At 36.3% G+C, this 25,262-nt stretch overlaps 5 protein-coding genes across 7 annotated transcripts; 3 read left to right on the forward strand and 2 right to left on the reverse strand.

Annotated features, from left to right (window-relative positions):
• The first annotated feature begins 4,538 nt into the window (after positions 1–4,538).
• On the forward strand, positions 4,539–6,082 carry LOC149049514 (ryncolin-4-like). The gene is made up of 3 exons (XM_089196926.1): positions 4,539–4,824; positions 5,002–5,379; positions 5,716–6,082. The coding sequence occupies exons 1-3, from the start codon at positions 4,737–4,739 to the stop codon at positions 5,976–5,978; spliced, it is 729 nt and encodes a 242-aa protein (XP_089053052.1). The 5' UTR covers positions 4,539–4,736; the 3' UTR covers positions 5,979–6,082.
• A 3,073-nt stretch (positions 6,083–9,155) lies between these two features.
• LOC149049515 (uncharacterized) lies at positions 9,156–9,863 on the reverse strand. Its single transcript, XM_089196928.1, has one exon. It carries the CDS (start codon positions 9,861–9,863, stop codon positions 9,156–9,158), a length of 708 nt encoding a protein of 235 aa, XP_089053054.1.
• Positions 9,864–10,013: 150 nt separating this feature from the next.
• LOC149049516 (uncharacterized) lies at positions 10,014–12,231 on the forward strand. Its single transcript, XM_089196927.1, has 3 exons — positions 10,014–10,611; positions 11,179–11,285; positions 11,851–12,231. The coding sequence occupies exons 1-3, from the start codon at positions 10,488–10,490 to the stop codon at positions 12,040–12,042; spliced, it is 423 nt and encodes a 140-aa protein (XP_089053053.1). The 5' UTR covers positions 10,014–10,487; the 3' UTR covers positions 12,043–12,231.
• Positions 12,232–13,164: 933 nt separating this feature from the next.
• On the reverse strand, positions 13,165–14,022 carry LOC113664541 (uncharacterized). The gene has a single exon (XM_027180153.2). It carries the CDS (start codon positions 13,920–13,922, stop codon positions 13,578–13,580), a length of 345 nt encoding a protein of 114 aa, XP_027035954.2. The 5' UTR covers positions 13,923–14,022; the 3' UTR covers positions 13,165–13,577.
• A 1,089-nt stretch (positions 14,023–15,111) lies between these two features.
• On the forward strand, positions 15,112–24,805 carry LOC113664540 (TBC1 domain family member 15). 3 transcript variants are annotated; one of them, XM_027180152.2, is made up of 12 exons: positions 15,145–15,243; positions 15,662–15,769; positions 15,909–16,170; positions 16,648–16,723; positions 17,821–18,064; positions 19,012–19,115; positions 20,275–20,342; positions 21,040–21,186; positions 21,545–21,635; positions 22,029–22,177; positions 22,763–22,901; positions 23,788–24,805. In XM_027180152.2, exons 3-12 carry the CDS (start codon positions 15,954–15,956, stop codon positions 23,912–23,914), a joined length of 1,362 nt encoding a protein of 453 aa, XP_027035953.2. In that variant the 5' UTR covers positions 15,145–15,243; positions 15,662–15,769; positions 15,909–15,953; the 3' UTR covers positions 23,915–24,805. The 3 variants fall into 3 exon arrangements, with proteins under 3 accessions (XP_089053056.1, XP_027035953.2, XP_089053057.1); XM_089196931.1 differs by lacking the exon at positions 15,145–15,243 and adding an exon at positions 15,349–15,547; XM_089196930.1 differs by lacking the exon at positions 15,662–15,769 and having other exon boundaries at positions 15,112–15,243.
• Positions 24,806–25,262: the final 457 nt, after the last annotated feature.

Here is a 25,262-nt window from a genome sequence, read left to right on the forward strand (position 1 = left end):
AGAAATCAGTTAATAGATCAAGTGAATAATGTAAAGATGGATCAACCTCCCTTACATGTCTCAAGTACAATACGGGATTCCTTCGGTTTTGCTTTACTTAGCACTGTGAAGATCGTGAAAGCTCACATCAGTCTGTAAACTAATTAGAGGCAAATTTAGTGAAACCAATCTTGACTTAGTCACTTGAGTTTTCCCGCGCTGAAGGTAATTTGTTAGTGACCTTTTTTCTCCATTCTGATTTGCCACGGGTGTCTTTGTTGCATCGCTATTTGGTTTCCCTGCGGTAAGATCCTATTGCTATGTAACAAACCTCTCAGTTTTCACGCAGACAGCGGCTGTGCTTGTCACATTTATCAGTTCCCTTGATATGATAATTTCAATTATATGATAATTTCAATTATTACGGATGTACCGTGGAGTGAGCCCTAGAAACTCTTAATCGGTGGATCTCCTATTTCTCAAATTTACTAAAAACGCAGTTTCAAGAGGCATCCAAAACAAGACATATAGTTTGACCAACCTGTTGTTTGTTTTGGGCAAAGAGGACCAGAAAACGCTAAACGTTTATGAAATTCCACCCGTTTAGTTTGTTTTCGGATTTAAAAGAAAAATTTCTTCTTTTAGTTTTATTTCTTGTGGTGAATCATCAATGTTTATGATTAGAAACTGGACTACTTGAATGGAAACTGAGCGATTGATTCCTTTGCTAAGCATTACACTAAAGTTTGAGAGAAGGCAGCCAAACTTTGTGCATCTACGGTAACTGAGTGGAATATCTACATGTGGAAATTCATTTTTGTTTTTGCAAAGAGAGAGGGCTATTGCAGGATGCAGATTACGACCTTGAAAGGGACCACGCGATGAACGTTTTGAGTCGATGTCGTTTAAATTTGCATGATTCTCCCACAAATTATATACCGAATTGTTTCACAAGCTCGAGACTTTCTACCTATCATATTTGTTTCAAGTATTACTTTAAGATCATGGGATAAGTTTGGCTCCTCATATCTCTTAAACAAGTCTGGTGACCTATCTTTTTCATTGTATTTTTCGAAACAGACATGGGTAGGGAACATTTAAGGGAAGTTTAAAAAAAATTGTTCGATGACTTTTTTTCTGAGGAATCACCTTAAACTAACATGTCTTTCCCCTCGGCCTCTGAAAGTCACAACGTGTTACTCCCCAAAACCTTTCACGTCATTTACAGCATGGATTCCACGATCCTAAAGCAAACTTTTACTAATTCAATGACCAAGGCATTTTAAATAAAATATTCCCTCAAAAAAAAGGAAAGAGATAATCTTAGCACAGTAATGAATGCCTTTGCTGGCAAAGATGGACTGTAGATGCAAAGTAAACATTGTTATGATCATGATTTTCATCATCTCTTTTACTTTTATATTCAAGTATTACTGAAAATTTACCAGGACATTTTAAAATCTAACCTAAAAATTCACTATTACAAACGTTGTATGAAGAGCACTTTCTTAAAGAGTGAAATTCTCACTTGATTTTAACTTTACAAGATGCAATCGCGTTCGCTGCATCATCGCAGACATTGAATAACCTCAGGAAATTTAGTTGAGATATTCATAGCTGTTATGTAACGTATTCGATATCACTGTTTCAAGATTAGATTTTTAAGGTTGTCTTTTCGGTCTACTGATTTCATTACGTATAATGTTTACCTTCACGCATTGTGGCTGTAGAAGTAAAACTTTCATTACCGTCCGGTCTGTTAACCAGTCGATTTTGATATGAGAAAAAAGTTGGAAACCATCTTTGAGACCCTTAATGACTCTTATGAAACAAGCAAAAGAGAGCGAAAGAACAAAGTGTAAAGTGAAATAACAAAAAGAAACATTTCCTCAGGCTTACTTAATTAAAATGCACCTCGTAAGTAGCCTGACAATAATGTGAGGTAAACACGAAACATGAAAACATGATAAGGCTACGAGTTCCGTAACTGTGTTAGGTTTTTTGTTTTTTTGTTTGTTTGTATTTTTATTTAAATTGAAATGAAATTTTTTTTTAATTTAACTGCTACCGAGCTTTAAATCGAGTCACCTCGAATCTCTTAATATACGCACCTAACATTAACTTATAGAACAGACTGGCCAATGCAACTTTTTGCGAGCATAGTTCACGACATGAAAATAAAATATTTACATTCAGTAATGTAAAAGTATTGACTGTGTACACTTTTATCTGCGTTTCTTTCCAAAGGAGAAATGGAAATTACTTCAATGGTAGTCGGGTAACAGCGTAAAATAACAATAAATTGATCTGATACATGTATAGTTTGATCAACAAACTAATTAGTTGGGTACGCTCTTTAAAGTACTACCCACCCATCATCGACCTTCGAAAGAGGAAAGGAAAATTATTTTATTTGGCGAAGAAGCCAAATCTTTCAGATAGTGTATAAAAATAAAGGGGTAAGTTTCTAAAGAAACTGTGGTGCTGCGTCGGTGGGAGAGTATAGCAGAGAGATATTCTTGTCAAAAAACACGGTGGCTCAGTTACCCCGGCCCTTATCCCACGAAGAATGGCAACCCCTTGAGATTGGTCAAGAATAATACGTTTTGGCACAGCTTTCCAAAATCTTCCCAACTGTATAATGTTCTTTCCAAAGGAAAATTTGGAAAAGCAAACTGCACGACTTCATAATCTCGGAAATATACTCTTCAACAGCCTGGGGGTAGTAAAAATGAACTGAATGGCAGTGAAATTGAAAAATTAGCATTTATGGTCGCCTAAGTCTATCTAACAAATGGATTCATTGTTGACGTGCATCTGTTGAATAAGAAGATTACAGACTCCCTAACCTTAAGAAGGAGGCCGTTTGCGATATCAAAATCTTTTTCGAAATACCCTAACGGGGAAAAGAATGAATTCTGGGGCCAAAAAAGATTCCTGCTAAGTTTCCGTAAGAATTTGCGTTTGAATTAGAAGCTTATGCAAAAGTGGTTCGTATCTACTTGCCCTGGGGTTATCAAACGCGAAACATCATCGTGATTGCATGATTACTTATCCAGGGGTCTCAAAGGGGTGATTGCTTTTACGGCTAACGGTTAAAATTTTTGGTCATTTTACGGTTAACAGTTCATATCATTCCATTGCTGTCGCCAGAATTTCTTTTTATGGTTACATTTTTTTACGAATACGAATTCGCCATTTTCTACGCCTGACGGCTAATTTTTTTGGCGGTTTTACGGCTAACGGTTAACTCTGTTGAAACCCTGCTAACAGCCTCTTCTTTTCGTCGGAGCGAATTACGAAGGCGGGCTAACGCTCGAAACGTCAGCTTTAGAAACTCTTTATGGTGGCTAATTTACACTATCAACTCAGTGGATAAAACAGAATTGTCTCGTTAAACAAAATACAGTTTTGCCGGAAAGGTTATGCACAAGTTTAATCTTGATAAATCGAATTTATCAGGTTGAGCAAAACTTGCTAGAAATCTAATCTTAAATTTAGCTTCAGTGAGGCGTTTTGTTTTTGTGACGTTTTGTTGTTTGTTTCCTTTTTTTGACATTGCCGACTAGCTATATAAGAATAGGTGGGTGGATTCGATAAATCGCGAGATATCATGAAGTCATAACAAATTTAAAGAGTTGATGTAGTGGAACCGATCCAGTCATCTGAAGGAAAACGTCGACTGTAAACATGTCGTGCTGCTTTCGAAAAAGAAGCTTAATAAGAGAGCGCTCAGTTAGTCGGGAAATAGTCAACTTAAACGAACTCGGAAACCCAATCGAAGTGGTTTATACCCTTTCTTAGTTCACCGACATCTACGATTGGAGCTGTAATTCTTCAGTTTGATAGACGAGTAATTCGATTTATCAGTCTATTTACGGAATGTTAGGAAGTGCAGCGGTGCTTGATACATGCTAACAGGTCTAAAAGTAACGGGGGAAATAAGACCGTTTTCTCAGTTCGTGTGTAACGCCGGCGAGTGATAACGGAAATATTGCTTATTGAATGAACTGCGCATTGAGGTCTGACATGAAATAACCTTGTATGAACTGAAATATTTTGTATTTGTTTCAAGAACGACCTATTTTGTATGATCTTCTTTGAACTGGTAAAATTAACTCCACGATCACGATTTTGTGCAAACCTTCCAAAAGCGATACTTCCAACACAGCCTTAAAGCAGCATGAAAACTTTGTGTGATGATGCGCCAGCCGTCAATTCCTATTTGTGAATACAAATTTAGACACATTTGATTCTTTACAATTAATAAATTATTCGCAATTGACACACAGGATAAAGAAAAGATAAATGTTTTGATTTGAAAACTACAATGGTTTAGTTCGTCTACCGAAGGAGTTTAGACCTTGATAACTCGCACACAAACTTGGCCAAACGTCAGGTCCATGTATGCGAGAAATTAACAGTTTTTCATCGGATTTCAGTTTCCGATGTTTGTTTGTCTAGATCTGTCCACCCGACCTCAAAAATTGCTCACAAGCGCACGTGTTCAACAGGAAAATGTTTCATGTTCCAAAATGAGTGACTCATTATTCAGTTTTGTTTTTTCTATGAAATGTATTGACATTCACATTTAGAGCAGACTTGTCAGCAGTGATCACACTCGATTCGAAAAGGATGATAAGCTATTCCATTGGTGCGATGACTTTCGTTTTCTTGCCGGTTTGCTGTTCTTAACGTTCTTTGTGACAAATCAAGTTTCGGCAAAACCTATCGAGATAAAGAAATGTAACAAGAAGATGGAAGCTATGTTAAAGGATATAGAGAAACGGCTAGCCCACATGCAAACTGACATCAACATTCTCAAAGGAAATCAGAACCCCAAAGGTAAACTCGAGAAATGAGTCGACAAATTAATTTAAAGCCAATCCTTGCCAATGATCACGGTTTTCGGTCTTCTCCCGACAGCGAGAAACTGTTCGCTGTGGCAGCCATGACCCCCTGATCGGAGACTGGAAATGAAATTACTAAAATTTTTCACATTTAATTTACTTATTCTCACAGTTAAGAGGAACTGCGCTGAGCTTTACAAATCCGGTCAAAAAGTCAGCGGAGTGTACGCCATCGATCCTGATGGTTCAGGCGCCTTCGATGTCTTCTGTGACCAAACCACAGCTGGTGGAGGATGGACAGTGTTCCAAAAGAGACTGGATGGCTCCGTTAATTTCTACCGCGGCTGGGCTGACTACAAGAATGGCTTCGGTAACCCGAACGGAGAGTTTTGGCTGGGACTCGATAAGGTAAACCGCCTGACAAAAACAAAGAACAAACTTCGAGTCGATCTGGAAGATACTACAGGTAAAAACGCTTATGCCGAATACGACCTGTTTGCAGTGGCAAGTGAAAGAGCTAAGTACCAGTTGAGTCTTGGAACCTACTCAGGTGAGCTAAAATCTACGTCAGCCCATTCGTTATCTTTTAAGATCTCCACGGGAAAGTAGGCACGGGTCTTGCACTGGTCAAATTCCGAAATTTGGATTGATACCAACTGGTTTTCAATGATTTAAACACTTGATCATTTTCTTAACAAAGAGCGGAATCATATATTCAGTTGTAATCGACGTCACATCTTTGTTTTCGTATCGTACTTTACTTAAAAGGTATGTTTGTCTCAGTTTGTCATATAGAGACTGTGTTAGCCTTCAGTGTAGCCTCAGAGTTCTGTCTCCACCAATTGTAATCTCTTGGCCTTCACTTTTTTCCCTTCTTTTTTTCCAGGTACTGCAGGTGATTCCCTCTCTTGGCATCGGGGTTTTCCCTTCTCAACCAAAGATCAGGACAATGACATCGCGAGCAGTAACTGTGCTGTGAAATACAAAGGAGCCTGGTGGTACAGAGTATGTCACGCATCAAACTTGAATGGTGTTTATCATCATGGGAAGCACTCCTCATATGCTGATGGAGTCAATTGGTCATCTTGGAAAGGACATCACTACTCCGCCAAGAGAGCTGAGATGAAAATCAGACCAGTAAAGTTTTAGTACTCACTGTCACTTATCTTGAGTACTAAACTGAACCAAGACAAAATAAGAGTTAAAAGAGAAATGTCAAGCTTCTTTAGAGTGATTAAAGAGTTCAAAAAGTCCTTTTTTTCTTGTTTGTGGAATTATTTGCACCTCATTCCTACCACAACATCTCTGTCCCAGAACTCCACTAATCATCTGGAGCAAGAGAAGATCTAACGTGTGAAAAACTCGTAACGGGCTCTCAATTGAATTAAAAGAAATTGCAGAAAGAAATCAATTAACAGATCAAGTGAACAATGTGAAAAATGGAGTGAATAAATTTTCCCTTGCCTGTCACAAGTACAATTCGGGATTCCTTCGGTTTTGCTTTACTAAGCTTAGCTCCGTGGTGGTCGTGAAAAGTCGCATCAGTCCCTAAACCAATCAGAGGCAAATTTCACACTCGAAAGGTCACTCGAGCTTTCCCGCGCTGGAGGAAATTTGTTAGTGATCTCTTTTCTTCATTCCGATTTACCAGGTGCCTTTGTTTCATCACTATTTGGTTTCCCTGCGGTAAGATCCTATTGCTTTGTAACAAACCTCTTAGTTTTTACGCACATAGCGGCTCTGCTGGTCAAATTTGTTGGTCCCCCTTGATAATTTCAATTATTTTACGAGCTTAATTTTACCTAACATGAAAATCATTAAGAAGAATTCTTAAATTTTGAGCCTATTGGCTTCAGTTCAAGTCGAATACATGCAAGTCTCTCAGAAAATCAATATTTATACCTGAAAAATAAACTTTGATCTCCTTAATTTATTAATAATTAATTGTTTTCAGCCCATCTCGATCACCTACAATCGGACGTACCGTAGAGTGAACTTTAGAAACTCTTGCTCCGTTGATCTTCCATTTCTTAAATTTATATTCAAAACGTAGTTTCAAGAGACATCCAAAACAAGACATATGGTTTGACCAACCTGTTGTTTGTCTTAGCCTCTCTTCAAAGAGAACAAGTAAACGTTAAACGTTAATGAATTTCAACCTGCTTAGTTTGTTTTCGGATTTGAAAGAAAAATGTCTCGTCTTAGTTTTATTACTTGTGATGTTTCATGATCTCGTCCATAGAAAAATACCAAATAAATTTTGAGAGTTCAAGATAAACCGTTCTCATTGTAGATGGTTAAAGTTCAAATCAGTTGACACTTAAAGATTTCTATACGCTGTATTTTTTCGCAAGGAGGGTTAACAGTAAAAAATCTAGTCGACAAATTGTGTCGTTATTTCTAATGGAAGGGTTTAATTGAGCACCCTAGACGAAACCATACGCGCTGCACATCATCCTACGAGAAATGAAACATTTGGCTTCTGGGAATATTTACTAGACGACTGTATAGAGGCAGCCAACGAGAAATACCGAGAAGATTTGACGACTAATTCTACTTTATTACTTTTTGATGATTGAGGGTAAACATCTTGCATGTTGGGCGATTGGCAATTTTAGAATGCAATTCACCATAGCCTTTTGTCCTTGCAAAAAAAATGAATTTTCACCTGTACATATTCCACTCAGTTACCACAAGTGTAGAAAGTTTGGCTTCCTTCTCCCAGAACGACTTTAACCCTTTAACTCCCATGAGTGACCAAGACAGAATTTCTCCTTACAATATCAATACAATATCAACCAGACAAGTGATGAGAATAAAGAAAAATATCATTTTGGGGATAATTAGTTGATCCAATTTCTAAGTTCGCTGAACTAACATCATAGGAATGGTATGGTTGATAGTAAGGAGAATTACAAATTTGAGAAGGGAGTTAAAGGCTTAATGTAATGCTTAGGAATGAGTCACTCAGTTTCCATTCAAGTAGTCCAGTTTCTTATCATCAACATTGACCAAATCACAAATACTCACTGCAAAAAATAGGACTCTCGATTTGAGAAGGAACATTTCCTTACTCACTTATAAAGAGGAATATTACCTTGAAATAAGGTTTAGAACAATTAAAGTAAGGGTTTCAAGACTTGTGGAAATGTATGTAACCTTATTATCAACAGAGCATTATCTAATTCAACTTAGAAAAAGTGTTAGGCTGTTTAAATAACACTTAAATTAAGAAAATGCAAAAATTAGGACTCTTGATTTAAGAAGCAACAGTTCCTTAATCACTTGTAGAAAGGGATATTACTTTGAAATAAGGTTAAGAATAATGAAAGTAAGGGGTTGAATACTTGTGGCAAGGTGTGTAACCTTGTTATAAACAGAGCATAATCTAATTTGCCTTAGAAAAAGTGTTAGGCTGTTTAAATTATACTTAAATTAAGAGAATATCATATATGTGTTACTCAAATAAAGGTACATTTCTCATTATGACCCTTAAAGCAATTGTTACTCCCTTAGAAAGAGAATATAGAAATAAAACGTCCTCAAAAAGGGTGATGATATATTCATAGCCTTAAATTGAGTGATTACTATTAAACCTGATTTTAATTGTAGTAAGTAATTCCCTTAATGTAAGGTAAATCAAGTTTTTCAAAGTGTAATATTCAGAGTAACCTTTCAAAATTTAAATCTTTAATGACAGTCATTTCAACTCCACAACCCAACAATGACCTTCAAGAGAAGTTTTGCTTGAGAAATTCACAGTGTTGTTACCAAGGCCGCCCAATAAAATGTTCCACAGATTTAGCAAATAAAAATGGTGGAGTTTAACAATAGTTTTCCAACCAATTATCCTTGTAATCAAGTTGTACATTACAAATTAAAGGCAACAGATTTGTGGTCATTTTGGATAGTTTGTTAGAAAACTATTGTAAACCTCCACAATTCGCAGAAACTATTGTCTGGTGGCCTTGGTTAGAGTAGCAAACACTGTGAAACCATACATTAACAACAAAGTCATTCCAACTCAAATAACAAACTTCATGTAGGTAACAGTTACAGTGAATCACATAAGTCAGTCACATCATACTTAGTGTTAATGTACATTTTTACTGTACAAGTTCCCACTTGTGCAGTACTTCATGGCTTAGAAGGCTCAGGGGTAATGTACAATGCAGACATGGCCTGTCCTAGTTTGTCAATTTCATATGAATTAAGAGTATCACTGAAGGTAACTGTTTCAAGTTCAGCAACTCTAAAAATTACATCGGTACCATTTACTATCCAAATACCAAGAAGATCACCAAAGACAGGCCTCTCATTTTCTGCTCATAACAATAAACTACACTCATTAGGGATGTACTTTGTGCCATAAAGAGTTATCCATTTACAGTCGCAAATGTTAACAATCAATTCATCAGAAACTTGATAAATCAGGCAAAACTGTTGTTTGGCAAAATTATACTTTTCCCCTGTGAGGGGTGTCAAGGGCCCTTTTGCTAGGTTATTGAATAGGCCATGGCTATCTGGGTCGGCAAACTTTGCCATCATTGATCGTTGTTCACTCTTTGCAAGTGAAAGGGATATGTTTTTAAAACTTGCATTTTTTGCAATTCTTTTAAAATCCTTGTGCTTTGCCTCAAATCGCATATTCCAAAGCCTAACTAAAGGTCCACATAGTAGTATAAGTCTTGGACAGTGGACCAAGTAATGCATTTTTGGAGTTATCTGCTTATGGAAAACATTCTTAAAATTTGTCAGAAATTTAGCAGTCATTCTCTGTAGTAATGAGACAGATTCACAGCTTAATACTGGAGCCAGCAGTAGACTGGATATCTTCATAAGTAGCTGAAATACTTCAAAGGGCTTGTGACTTTCATCAATGATGTCATGGAGAATAAAAGGCAGAACTCGAAAAAGCATCCACATCTTTGCAGCATCTTTTGCAATGTGCTTTCCTGGTTTATCGGTCAAAGATTCAGGATTAATTGGTTCTGGTTTGTCTTTGACCTGTGAATATCCATATCGGAACTCCATTTACTGTGAGTTTATAACATCAACAGTTATTGAACCCTTAGCAATATAATACTGAAGCATACATTTGACAACATATGGTTGAAATTTCACCAATGTGCAAGTCTGTTGCTGGAATATCCAAATAAGCGTGATGACGATTTTTGACATGCTGATAAAAACTATCATACTTCTTGTACGACTTTTCACAGTTTGAAATACCGCAGGTAATTTCAAACTCTTTATCACCAGAGTGAACCTGACGAATATGGGCCAACATTTGGCTCAAAAGCAACGCCGCAAAACCCACACACAAACCACATGTCCACATCGCCATTTTTGAGCTTTTTTGTGTCCAAAGTGTTTGTGGTCAGCATAATTCTATTTTGTACAGCGGCTGTAAGTCACATGCTACAAATCACGGCTTTTCATTGGTCTTTTGGGGTAAAAGAATGACGTCAACTAAGAAGGCACATTTGTAGCGCTCGTCATTTGGCGCGGGTCAGGCAGTTGCGAAGATTTGGCGTCGATTGTGCACAGTTTTTATACAGAATATTCGACGTTTTTCAGCTGCCTTGTACTCCTTTGCTACCATTTTAGCTTTATTAAGTCCCGTGTTTCCCTGTTTCTGCGAATGTTTATTGAAAGATGTCTTCTCAGTCGACGTCATTAAGAGAAGAATGCAGAGCCTTGGATGAAAGCAGCGAATTTATTTCATGGTTCCAAAGACACTTTCCTACAGTTCCTTCTGAAGTTATCAAGGCTTTTGAAGGTTAGATTTTTTAGAATTGTTTTTGTCATTATGGATAAATACTCTAATTGCAGGGAATGTTCAAGCAATTCGTGGTACAATTATATTAGCGCGAGAAATTTCCTGCCAAAAATTACATGAAATCAGAAATTCCATAACTTATATATATTCTCGCATTATATTTATTGAAATATCGGAATGGCCAAGAAAACCTGTTTTTTCATTTGGTTGATAACGTGTTTCGTTGAAATTCGAAGGTTTTACTTAGCCATCTTACGTTCTTTATGTTTACACTGTTTTCATAGCTGTAAGTATCAGTCATAATGCTTGAGTGTTGGACGTTTTTTTGTGACAAATTTGGGACTATTTGAATACGTCCAATTTTTGTTCAAAATTATTAACTGTCAAAATCTGTTCAATTTTATACTCCAGTGTAAATAAGCTTATGTCACTAGCTAATATGAGAGCTTTGGACCTCTAAGGTCCTCTATTTGGAACAACTTGTACACTATAAAAGCACATTTTAAACAAGTTTGAATTTTTGAACATGATATTTTTTTAAAGCAATTTTCTCATACTTCTAAATAGAAAACACCATCACTGGGGATGACTTCCTTGAAATGGATGAGCGTGACTTTAAGGAGGTATTTCCACGATTGGCCCATCGGAAGATGGTGAAAGGAATTTATAATTGTGTAAGTCACTAGTCTTTTTGTTATTAACACTGTAGGTTACCCTAGACCAGTGGTTATGGAGACTAATGTATTCATAGAAAGAATTCTGCGAGTGAATATATGAAAGATCATTTTGTTCATAGGGTTCACAGTATAGATTTTTGATTGGTTAGCCAGGATATATAACAGGTAGCTGCACACAGGCATTCTCAATAACTTCTGTAGCAAGTGGCTCCTGTTGTTGGAATATGGGGCTGTGCTTAACTAGAGGGCATCCAGCCCCTTTCTTAAGGGGGGAGGAGGGGTCTGGTTGAAAAATTTTGAAATCTGTAAGGTTGGAAATACTAATTGTAGCATTCTGGGCACATCAAATTAAGTGCTGTTCATACACATTTTATTGCTCACAGAAACCAGTATTCTGATTTTTTTTCATTCTTTCATAAGTGGCCTAATATTGTGTGCCAAATAAGATAACTAGAGAAATATATTTTCTAACATTGTATAGCTAATAAATAAGTGTTACATTTAAATGCACTCTTGTAGTATCAACAACATGACTGTACTTAAATTTAACTTTCTCACACAGCTGAATGGCTCCGTGTCAGATCCCCTGACTCCAGGCTTTACTAAAGTGCCCAAGCCATCAACATCTCAGAGTGATTCATTCACTGATGATGATGAATCAGAACTTTCGTTCCAATCAACCTACCAGACTGCAGCCATGAAAAACTCTAGTTCACCAATGGCCAGTAAGTCTGCAGAGAATGACAGTGCCTAGATGGACATGTGATCATGCTAAGAACATGAGACTTTGATGTTGTTGTTTACCGGTAACTACTTTCACCGAGTGTGAGGCCTTTTATGGTTTAGACTATCAAGTTAATATGAAGTGAAAAAATGTATGTGCACAGCAAATGTACTATTCATGCATATGAGGATTAAAAAGAGAGCCAGTGCTTGATATTGATCTTGAGTTATAGCCGTCCTCTCTACCTAATAAATGTTTAACTACATGTTGGCAGAAGTATTAGTCTTGCCTGAAATGAGGAACCACAAGGCCAAGTTGCTACAGAGTAACTTGAAACCTTACTAGAAGCACATAAATTAAGAAAATCCCTTGATTTCAGCTCAATGTACCCTTAAAGTGATAACCTTCATTGCACCTACAGTTAGTTCTGTGTTACTTAATGTGATGACTGTGTGCCTCGGAACAAGAAATAATTTACACTACAAACTCTTGATTTGAGGCCAATATACATTTTGTACCCTTGCAATAAGAAAGTTGATTGCACCAATATCAGAGGAATATTCCCTTACTTTGATGCTTATACCCCCTTGTAACAAGGAATGTATAAGACTTAACATGAGATGTAAAAACTCTTGATTTGAGACCAATATACCCTTGCAGTAAGAAACTTAATTGCACTAATATCGGGGGAACATTCTCTTGCTTTGATGCTTATACCCCTTCTAATGAGAAATATATAGGGCTTAATATGAGATTTTAAAACTCTCGATTTAAAAGCACTATGCCCTTAAACTGAACATATATGTTTTTAAAACAAGAACTACAATGCTATTAATATAAGTTTGAATTGCCTTCTTTAAAGAATTACAATCCCTTAAATCAAGGCTTCCATTAACCTTATACTAAGTTTGTTGTGCATCTCATTTTGAGTGTACAAAAACCCAGATAAGGCCCTTGGTTTAAGAAAGAAGCTCCCTTACCTGAGGGACCTAACTATGAGGTGCCATTGCTCTTAATGCGAGTTAATTTTTTCACTTAAAGTAAGAACTTAGTTTTTGCAGTGCTGCATCTGAAGTGGTATCAAATCAAATTTCCACGAGTATTGAATCGACTTGGTCTATGTTTTGAATTGACTCAGAAAGGAAACAACCGTAAATTGAAACTGATATTGGCCCAAAACTGGGCAACTTTTATAGTCTACACATAAGTCATGAACAGTGCTGTATGTACATTTTTGCCTACTCAGAGTACTATAATTTCAGAGTACTATAATTTCTTATTACATATAATTTCTTGTTCTTAAGCTACATACAAAAATAACTGAGATAATATCAAGTTTTCAATATTTAGGCTTGACAAGGCTGAGGACCGTGGATACTATATTTCACACAAAAATAGAATACAGTTCCCGAATGAATTTATAATAGTTGAACGATACTTGTTTCATTTCACCTTCTTATTTTGGAGTAAAAAAAAGAACAGAATTCAATTTTCGGGCGTAGGTAAATGCATTTACCACAACTGCGTCACAAATTCAAAAATACATTTTGCTCAACTGTTCAACTTTACATCACGAGGCATTGTTTCTCCTTCGTTGTTTCGGTGTCGATATCATCAAGGCTTGTTTTTCTGCTGCTGCTGGAACTGCCACTGCTATTGCTCTTTGCTTGGCCTTCTTTCAGTCCATATTTAGCGCGTATTTCATCGCGTTTCTTCTCTCTCTCAGCTTTCCGTTTGGCATGTTGGTCTTGTCGTTTAGCTCTCGCCTCTGCGTTCTTCTCCTGGATCTTGCGAAGTTCCTTCTCTGATATTCCTTCTTCTCCCTCTTGATCATCTTTATCATCCCATCCTAAGTTCTTTCCCACGGAGGATAACTTGTTTGAGACTACAGATTTAGCTATGTAATTCATCTCTTTCGAAACCAAGATTTCATCAAAATAAGTCAGTCATTCGTTGAACACCGAAGAGAAAAGCCCTCTACGATTCGCCATGTTGGGGAGTTACTACATCACGGGCGACGAGCGGGGATAGAAAAAACGACCCAAATACGAGTGGTCAGCGGTGAAACAAATTTCATACTTCATATATAGACAGATCATTTGTAGTATCAGGAAACAATTGTGCTGTAAAGCCGAAGTGTAAACAGTTTACTTCGCTAAATAAAATGTTAAGCAATTCAAAAGTGTTGATTGTACATATATCTTTTACTGCTTTAATAAACAATGAAGGCATCGGTGGCATCCGAAAGGTACCAAGAAGAATTAAATGTACGTTTTGTAGTTGCAGAAAACAATCATGTTGTAAAGCCGAAATGTTACCAAGTTACACTTCGCTACCTAAAAAGTTAAGCAATTTTCCTCAAGCTGTAACTGGAACAATACTTCTTATGCTCTATTGACCAACGGAGGCATCGGGAAAGGCATTGCTGACACCGGGAAAGGCATCAAGAAGAATGATATTCACGTTATGTAACTTGTTGTGTGACGAAAAAAACGTATCTTGACTTGTTCAAAGCATTAATCACAGTTGGCTTCCTTTTCACTTGAATTTTGTTTCCACAGCTTAAGATGAGAAATTTAAAATTTCTATCAGCTGACGTTCTTTTACTGCATATTATATCTATTCAATCGCCCCCAATTTACGTGGAAAAAAGGCAAGTAGGAAAACACTGAGCTTCGAGAAACAGCCATGTTAAGGCTAATGTATTTACCATTCCTTAAATATTTACAATCAAGACCACTCGTTTAGGAGACCTTTTCTCAAAAGATCCACACGTGCAAATAATGCTGTTTTCCGTTCGAAATGTTTTTCTTCCTATTCAATTGAACAACTGACTTAGCTTTTAAGCCGAGAAAAAAAATCACAATTATTGAATAGGTTATAGACAGGCCTACACAGACTCCCCTGTGTGGTTTTACGTTTGCGACGCAAAAGCCCTTAATTAAAGCTTCGCTCTGACGATGATGGGTAACCACGTGCTTCAAGTCGTGTTTTGAAGTTACACATGGCCTCCTGGAAATTTCTTTCCGAGGAGTTTGTTCTTAGAAGTCTGATAGCTTCTCCTTTAATAAAGCCTTTCTTAACACTTGGCGGTTGTGCCTTTGTAACCCTTCCTTTGATGCTTTGCGTCCTGGCCTTCTGCCAAAAGTCGAATAAACTCATAGGAATGTGATGTAGATCTCTTCCCAAGCAACTCGTACAGGTTTTTGTGTACAAATAATCTTAGAAATGGTGAGTATTAAATGTCTCAATGAAGTTGCTCGAGAGTGTATAATGGTGCTAAATAGCAATTAGTGTAATCCAGTCTTACATGCTAATATTTGGTTATTTGTCTAGATAAGCTTACACCATCGATAGCCCTTCAGAGCTTTTCTTCCAAAGAGAGCTTGTTTTCTCGGCAATAAGTTGCGATTCATACGATAATTTGAGCAAAATTTATCAATCGGAGATCAACAGAACCCTGATGGCCGTTCAATGTAGTTGTAAACTAGCAGCGAGAAACCTCGTGATGCTTGCTAACTTCCGGCCGTCAAAGGTAATTTTGAAAGCAATCGTGTGAATGAGATCGTGTTGCCAAGTTTTGTTTACTAGCTTAAAGGAACATTTCTCTGAAGTACTTGCCAATTTTTTTATTACTTTAACAAATTAGTCTGGCACATACGTACGATCGGAGAAATAAACACAACTTTATTTACTGAGGCCGGATGCAAATTATCTGTGTTCAAGTATGGAACGTGATGACGCTGAAGGATATCAGGTTCGAAACTAGTTTGCTGAGATTGCGCTTTCTGTGATCACACTGAAATAAATTGTTTGTTCTTGTTGTCATTTGGTTGTCACTTAATTGAACTACGCACTATTTCGATTTCTCAAACTCTTATTACTTATTATTGCAGTCACTTTTTGGCAAGATGTGGAAAACTGTTTAGCTCGTTGTGGTGATGTGCGAGAACTCTAGCGGTTCTCCAGAAAGTGAGAGTTCTCAGGATGATTGGAAGAAATCTTTTGATGATCTAGAAACTTCCCAGTTTAATGGTGAAAGCCCTGTTCAAATCAGCGAGCGCACACGAGCGCTGCATTGCAATGCTTGGGAAGCTTTCTTAGATAGAGATGGCAGAGTGGTGAATGAGTCTGCTCTCAGAAAAGCAGTATTTAAAGGTAACAGTATGTATGTACTGTATTTCTCTGTAACTACTTGAGTTAACATGCATGTTTTGCTTTTGTTTTCTTTCCTCAAAGGGTAGAACATTAATTATTTTTCATTTAAAGCAAAGTGATCATTATAGCACCTACAGGATAGGCTTGTGATAGATAAAATATGTTGATTTCCACTAGTATACCAATGCTGGATACACTCAGACATTTTTATTCAGAGAGGACTTGTAGATAACTAGGTTTATTACATATAAGACTTACTTTGAAAACTCAGAATGGTCAAGAGCATACAGTCAATATACAGTAACACGTGGAGTTGACATTTAAAGTTACGATCAATTCTTTTTTTATGAGAAACTAATAAAATTCAATAACATTCTACAAACAATTCCATAGGTTGGATTTTGATTATCATATTATTCTGTTGGGGTTCTGAAGTAATCTTAAAATAATTTGGTGTTTTGTTTGGATTCATTGAAGGTGGTATTGACTGCAAGATAAGAAAGGAAGTCTGGAGTTTTTTGTTTGAGCTGTATCCATTTTCATCAACAAGGAGGTTAGAAATGTTTTAAGCCTTAAACTTTCAATATCTGATTGCTAACTCTACTTTCTAGCTGCTATACATTTCCTTGTAAATTATTTAAAAGAATTTGGTGTTTGATCAAGATAACAAGCTTCTACTTGATAAGTTTGAGTATAAATTGTTATTACTTTTTTTCTGAATAATGTACAGGGTTCTCAGTTGAACCCGTAACCCGTAACACCTGTCACGGGTGTCACAGGCAAGTGTTACGGCTGTCAAAGTGCTTCAACCAGTAGATCAATTCGTCTATCAAATGCAAATAAAAGAACGGCTTTTTGAGTAAATTGCTGGGTAAACTATTGACTGTTAGTTGCTTTCGCAATGTACCTTTCTTCGGTTTTAGTTGTGAAAGTGAATAGCCTTTTTGCAGACCATAGAATAACCGAACAATCGCGTCACGTCTCCGCAACGTTGAATATGGCCGCCATAAGCCGCCATATTGAATTTGTAAATTTGAACCCAGGCCTCTCGCAGATGTCGTCTTTCCACGTGCAAAAACATGGCCGATTCATTCATTAACAAATATTTGCGCTATCTTATACTCTTTCTCATTTAGATATATAGCAGTTACTGGGTCAGTGTGGCCTTGAGAATTAGTTTTTGTAAGTGGGTGCCCCCATTTGGAAAGGACTGGTTACCTAATAATTATTTTTGTATAAAATGAATGCCATTAACTCAGAAAGCAAAGCATTGTTATTGCAGGTTAATATTTCATTGAATATTGCAGTGTAGTTTTCAGTTTGATAAGAGATAATTTCAACTTTCCGTAGTTCAAAGCCACTGAACAGATTACAAAATGTACTTAAACTTGTTTGGAGAAAATGAGAAAATATGCCCCCAAAATGAAGGGAAAAGCATTTCTGAGCATCTTAAATAAAAAATTTCCCGGGGGAGCATGCCCCCGGACCCCCCTAGCAGCTTGGGCCCTATGGGCCCAAGTTACACGCCCAAAGGGCGTGTATATTAGGGTTACGCCTGTAACTACCAAAGCAACAGCTGTACAAAATTCTACTGAGAACCCTGAATGTATGAATATTATGGGAAGAAGTTACATGTTAATCACTTCGTAGGGAAAGAGAAGCCTTAGCTGCTGAAAATATAGCACAATATGGAGCACTGAAAATGAGATGGAAAGAGCTTTTAAAGAATTACAAACCTCCAGTGAATCCTGATGTTCCTGAGTCAATACCTCTCTATCTGAGAGAATGTAAGAACAATCAAATTAATAACACTGTAAGAGATGATGTCACAGATGGCTTATCAAAAGAGGTAGTGGATGAGGAGCAAATGGTGTTTCTTAATCTTACAGCAAAGGTTCGTCTGAGATAGTTTTGTAGTTTAAAATGAAATGTAGATCAAAAATGTTATTGCAGGGGAGCAAATGGTGTTTCATAATCTAAGAGCAAAGGTTTGTCTGAGATAATTTTGTAGCTTAAAATGAAAATAATTTAGATCAAAATGATGTTGCAGGGGAGTAAATGGTGTTTCTTAATCAAAGGGCAAAGGTTTGTCTGAGGTAATTTTGTAGTTTAAAATGAAATGCAGATTGTGGAAATGGTGCTGACCTAGTTTCATTCATGTTTTGCTTTTTCCAAGTAAAGCAAACAAAGGAAGATACAACTTAAACCAGGCTGAAAACCTTTTCTTACTGAAATCATTTGAAACTGTGATGTACATAAATATATATTGTGGTTTCATTAAGTCTTGGTTTTTAATTTTATTCCTTTTTGATTGGGTATAGTTAAATGTAACAAATGATTCAATTACGAGTACATTGAATTATTATGCATATTAACCATAGAGGGGCTTAAAGTTATGAGGAAATAAGATTCAAACTACACGTAAAACAGTACTGATCTTCAACTTTCCATTTACAGTGACATCATGCTAAATATATTACAGCTCTTAAACTGGCTTGCTATTTTTCAGTCATGCTGAGAGGAAGTTTGGCTTTCAGTTGTTTTCATTTTCACTCAAAACACTGTTTTTTGCTTTCTGTGCCTTTAAATTCAAGGTTAATTGAACGTGATGATTATTGTTATGATAACCACCTTTCATTGGGATGAAAATCCAGCCTTTCTGTATTCTTGAGTCTGACTAGGAGATGCAAAATGAGTTGCCTAGTAGTATGACTTTTATAAGTTTTTGTAAAGTGTTCATTATATAGCCTGAATTACATGAATGATGTAGAAGTTTATAAATAACAAACTGATCTGTTTAGACGACAAATTTATCCAAACCATGTCATGTTTTTTCATTAGTTTAAGGCAGATCGACAACCTATAGAAATCCAGAAATTGTATTCATCGATCAGAGTAATTGATAAAGATGTGCCAAGGACAGACAGAGGACAAGCTTTCTTTGAGTAAGGTTTCTTTTCATGATACATGTACCTGATAATAGGATTCTATGAGCAAAAGGAACTTTAATTAAAAAAAAAAAAAAAAGAATTTAAAATTCCTTATCTGCTATTTTTAAACCTAAAAGTTATTTGTTTTACACAACAATGTAACACAAAGGAAACTTATAGCACTGAAGAACAAGGGCACGTGAGTCATGCATTTTTTTCAACCATACATGTAAAAAATTGTATATACGCATCTGACTACCCTGTGTCTGAGCGTATGAAATTTGTCTGCGCAGTTAACACGAATGCAAGCAGTACTTTAACTACATGTAGCTCTTTGGAATAAAGAGAATGAAAGCAAATGATGAGGTACACTGCAGAAACTGAAATGGAACCTGAATTAAGCCATACCATATAAGTGGTCACCCTGTATCAAGCAGTTGGTTTCAAAGTCTAGAAATTTTTTCCCCTCAACTTCAGTAATAACCGCACTATTAAGCAGTCACCTTTATTAAACAGCCCTGGTCACCCTTAACTGACTGCCAACAGCCTGTTTGTTTTACACTCCTCCACTTGTGTTGAGCAGTCACTTCAAGTGGAACCAGTCAAGTCAAATTAAGAATAATCTTTGAAGTGAAATGTTATCCATGTTTATCTCCCAAAATCAATGTATGACAAGCATGTTTAAGCAAGCTCAAGTGGTCACTAATGGCATGAAATGGCATTAACCAACCATTCCCTGTGCATGACCACTCAATACAAGTATAACTTTGTGATAATGTTGTTCTGCTGTTTGCTAGTCTCCAACCTCTGTGCAGTATTATCATATTTAAATAGTTTTTGTGCCAAATATGATCAGTCAGAATTTTCCCTTGAGTTTCCCTATGTCATTCTGTTCTGGTATCCTGATCATCAGGTATATACTCTCTACCCTTACCTCATTTGATTTTTATTTACTCACCTTTGTTATCATTATAAATTATTTTTATTTAAATCATTTCTTCTTATATTTCAATGTCACTGGTTATGTAATTAATTGAGAATTTATCAGTGTGTTCACAACAAACAGTGTATGTTATTGTTATTTTTATTTTGTGAATGTGATGATTTTCCTTCAGTTTTCAGGTAAAGTACAATGCATCTCAGGTTACTTTTGCATTTTTGATTTTGCTTTCAGGGGAAAAGGGAATCAAAATCTTCTTGTGCTACGAGATATTTTAATAACATACAGTGCATATCATCAAGGTATTGCCAGTCAAATTTATTGTTACAGTATCTATTTGTAAAATTTTATTCAGTAGTATTATAGCTTTTTTTTTCTTTTTGACTTGACAGGGACAAAAAATCAGTATGCCTTGTTTCCTTGAGTAGTTATTTGAAATTTCAGCTAAAAGGAGGAGCACTTATTGGAAGGAAGGCACTTATTCAGGGGGGGGGGGGGGAGCTTGTAAAGAAACTATTCACCTGAACTGCTTTCCTTGTTGTTGAAGTGCAAAAAAACTTGAAATAAAGTGGCAATAGAAACAGCTAGTTTACCTTGTATCCCCACTTATTTAAGATAGTGAGGGAGGACAAGGGAGTATATTCAAGGGGGGGGCCTTTATTTGATATTATGGCCTCAGGGGTGAGTGCCTGTTTAGGGAAGGGTGCTTATTAAAATGTGGGCATTTATTTGAGGAAATACAACAACTTCTCTAGTTTTTAAGTCAAAAGTTTGAGATTTTTATCTGAGAATACCATGACTTCTAGTTAAAGGACTTGGTCATACCTAAGAAGGTAGAGATGATTCTGAAGATACCTGTATCCCATTGAGTTTCAATTCAACCTCTTTTCCAATGCCTCCCCAACTAAAATACAAGGTTCTGGAACAGCATGATCATTCACAAACGCTCTTCTTTTCTTATTTTGGGTCAAAATTCTTTTCTATTTTTTTCTTCCCCAGATGTAGGATATGTTCAAGGAATGAATGATGTTTTAAGTAGATTTTTAATTGTGCTGGGATCAGAAGCACAGGCTTATTGGTGTTTCACTAATTATATGGAAACTGTCAAGAGAGACTTTCTAGATGATGGAATGCTAGACAAAATAAGTAAGTTTGTAATCCTAAGTCATTGTTGTTTATTTCCATGCATGTTGGATTTAATGTTTTTCTTTGTTTTTTGGTTTTCTTGTTGTTTTTATTTATTTATATCTTTTGGCTAAATTTTGCGTGGAAAATGTTAAAGAAAGAAAATCTAGAACTACAATGTATGACAGCTACGCAGACGCGCATCAAAAATGTACAACAAAATGATTTTTGCAAGAAAATGTTTTTTATTTCGCTTTTCCTAGCTTTACTTTACTTTTTTTTTTGCTTATGTTTTTTTAGTTTTAATTTTGTTTATTATTTTGTGCTTTTTTTTCGTTTCCTTATTTTTTTTCTTTATTTGTTTGTTTATTATCACCAGCACATGTCAGATTACTACTAAAGAAAATGGACGAGCAGCTTTTTAATCATTTTAAAGCAAACGGAATGGAAGATCTGCTATTTGTTCACAGGTACATGTAAAGTGTGTATTCATGTATCTTTTAGCTATCTATTAGAGAATAATTATGATTATGTCACCAGACTAGTCATCCCTTTTGATGTAGACAACCAAGAAAGTATTAAAAAAATGGTTCGTTCGTCTCGAGCTTGAGACAAAATAAAGTAAGAATAATGACAATAAATAATAACGATACCAAAAAAAAATAAAAGACGGACTGTGACTTGCCTTGAACCTCTGAGTTTTGGAATTTACGCCACGATGCTCTAGCACTAAACTGTAGAACTTGTTAGCAACTGAAGCCATATATATGTACCAGACTCAAGTGAGACCAGCGTTGTGCATAGTCAAAAATTTCATTTGTGCAAATAAAAATGGATGCTGTTTTTTTTTTTTATTTCTCCAGGTGGCTTGTTTTGACTTTTAAAAGAGAGTTCTCATTCGAAGACGCGTTGACAATGTTTGAAATAATCAGCAGTCAACACCTTGAATTGACATCAATGGAGGCTGAAAGAGAGCGGGAGAGACAGAGAGCTAAACAATTAGAGATAGATGGTTAGTTCATGTCAGCTATTGTCATTAGTAACATTACAAAGTGATTGGAAAGGTCTTCAAAAATTCAAGTCTAGATGCGCGAAGGGGGGAAAGATATTACTTGGTGAAAAATTTGTGAATTTTATGAACAATTCTTAGTACCGAGTCATTATTTGTGAAGCGGTTATTGATGCTTTCTGGACGATTAAGGGGAACCAGCGGCATACATGTAGCTTAATAAATACCTCTTTCAGCGTTACCCGACTCTCGGTTTTTACTTTATAACTACACTTAAACTTTTAGAACAACGAATTGTGGCGTTTTAGGCCATCTTAATATCATTTTTGTTTTCCGTCAACCTTAGCCTGTGAGTATACTCTTATCATTTAGTAGCGCTGCAGGACGTGCGTTTCTTTCAGCGGCTCGCGTTGCTCAAGGTCCCATACTTCCTTACGGGCGAGGAAACACTCGCGCTGAAGCGCTGTTGACGAGGGCCTGCCATATGCTATATAGACGTCTTAAAATCAGTTTCTGAGAATTTATTCGTCCATTAGTTATTCGTCTCTGAGTCTGCTGCTCTCATTAACTTTTATGTTCTTACTACAGGAGGTGAATTTCATGCGCAGGTTGTGGAAATGACAAACTATTCGTTTGAGGTATTTGTATGTCTAGCTGTTTTGGAGGAATACAGAAAAAGTTTATTGAGGTGTTCGGAGGTTTCATCCGTGTACAACACCATTCACAGGTGAGAGAGATGATTGTTTTGTTTTGTTTTTTTTTGCACGTGTGCTGCATTTAATGCGAACCCACAGTGTATATTCCTAACTTGAGCTATACGGGGTATGATTAAATGACTTGCAAATTCAGAGGGTGTATTCTTCACCCACCACACCCTAACATCGATATGCACGTACTCCGTACTATTTTCCATACATTTTCTAAGGTGTTGACAGGGATAATTGATTTACGATTAAGAGCCTATTTAGTTTGTGATCATATTTGTTATTCTCGTGACTTCCATTTGTGGTCCAGGGTCGATATTGTAAGGAGAAATTAGATGCTAGTCTCTCTTAGGCGTTTTTAGGATTCACAATGCAACGGTTGAACGGGGTTTGACTTAGACGTTGCCTTATCTTCATGGAACTCCGCGGCAACTAAGCTACTTTGGTGTCTCAAACTAACTCTGTTATGAAAAAGAAAAAAGAAAAAGAAAAAAGAACAGTTTCCCTTAGAGAGGTAGAGCGCAGGGGCATGCTCTCTCTGTTGAGCTGCGGTAAACACAGACGCTCTTTTCCTTTCTCTTTCCTCCAGAAGCAGATATTTCTTTCGTTATGAACAATCATTCTTAGAAAACTCAGCAATCTCGGAAAGGAAACCTCTTTCAATATTAACTACTCTTAGTTGTTAAGGGTTGTTATTGGCCTTGATTAGTAGTTGTAACTGCTGTAAAGTTTTGTAAGATTGACACATATGTTAGCATTCTATAGTGAACTGATGATGGATGTTCAGTTTCTTGATCCTGATGATTGCTTTTACATGTTTACTGGTTAGATACATCTAAGATGTCACTGTTGTCGTATAATTTGAACATTTTATTATTTCCTTTGTTAATTTCTCTTTTTTCTTGGCAGTTTATCAATGAAAATGGACTTGAACATTATCCTCATGAGAGCAGAGGAATTATTCTACAAATACTGTCGGAAATCTGTGGTTGACTGCTTTCAAGTGGTCGATTTGGACACAACAGATGTATCTTGATACCAACAAGCAAGCCAGAGTAACTAGCGAATATTGCTAGGAGGAACGCTGTTAAACTTTATGTCTAGAATTGATGACTTTTTTTAATTGGATGTTTGAAATTCAATTTTGCTTTAACAGTTTACTGCACCTCTTCCTTCAATGATCATTACTGTAACAGGTTTAACCTTTAATCGCCAGAACACATCACAAAATTGTAAAACAGGAATATTTGTTTCTGTGGTATTGCAGGATAAAAGGTAAAGTTTATGATTCATGAAAGCAATAGTGTAAGAACCGTTCCGAGGCACATCAACAGTTGTCATAACTAGCGTTTGCGTGCACTCTGATTTTTGCTTGGTTAACATTTTAAAATAGGCAGAGTTACAGTATGTACTGTCTTTTCCGAGATATTTGCTTTATTTTTAATTTTCCTGTGTGGGAACATAAGATAGCGAGTCAGCTTACTTGTAAGTTGAATGACCAAAAATAACGATCAAACAAAATATAACTTATATTTTTTTTTTTTATTTTTAGGTACAAGAAAAACGAACTCAGGCGAAAATTTGTATTATCTAATTTATAAATGGGCGGCATAGGCTCAACATAAAACCAGCGGGATATTTTTACCATTAATTAAATCTCTCAGACCTTTGCTTGGATTCTGGAAGTAGAAACATGTCTTGACATGTAATTCAATTTAGCTAGGTCTTCTATCAGCCAAATGTTTTCGAAAATTGATAAAGATTATTGGTCAGAGTATATTACAAATTCGAGCCTAAAGATATATGTTATTAAGACATAGCACACCAAAGAGACTACAAACGAATTTTTTTAGTAATTTTATGATATGTAATAGTCTTTCTTTCCAAGGAGCAAAAGTGGAAAATAAAGTTTTTTAGGTAAATAAAATTTTGCACTTTCAGTCTTCTTGAAATGAAAACGCCTTTCTTTTGATGCATTTTCACCGATCAATCGCACGAAAACAGCCGAGAACGCTGATGGAGTTGATAGTAAAATAATCCATTTTTCCATTATTTTTCGTAACCCTTTTTAATGGTCTCCGTTTTCACCTGTCACACTTGAAACGGAGTGTTCTGAAAACGATGCGTTTTCAAAATAAACCATTTTTGAAACTGTTTTCGAAAGCGTCTGTTTTCATCAGTGTTCTGGCCGTTTAAAGAACATGATACGCGGAAATGCATTGAAAAAAGGCGGGGGAAAGAGAGGGTATGAAGGTGACTTAACTTTCACTTCAGCTTGATTCAGGGTCACCGAGATAGTTTTGAAAACCAAATCTGAGCTGGTTTTGGATTCATGGTCGATAGTTTTAGCCGCAAAAGAAGCACAATGGAAAATCCGAGATGTA

The sequence above is a fragment of the Pocillopora damicornis genome, chromosome 2, assembly GCF_964200805.1.
Source record: "Pocillopora damicornis chromosome 2, jaPocDami1.2, whole genome shotgun sequence".
Taxonomy (NCBI): domain Eukaryota; kingdom Metazoa; phylum Cnidaria; class Anthozoa; order Scleractinia; family Pocilloporidae; genus Pocillopora; species Pocillopora damicornis.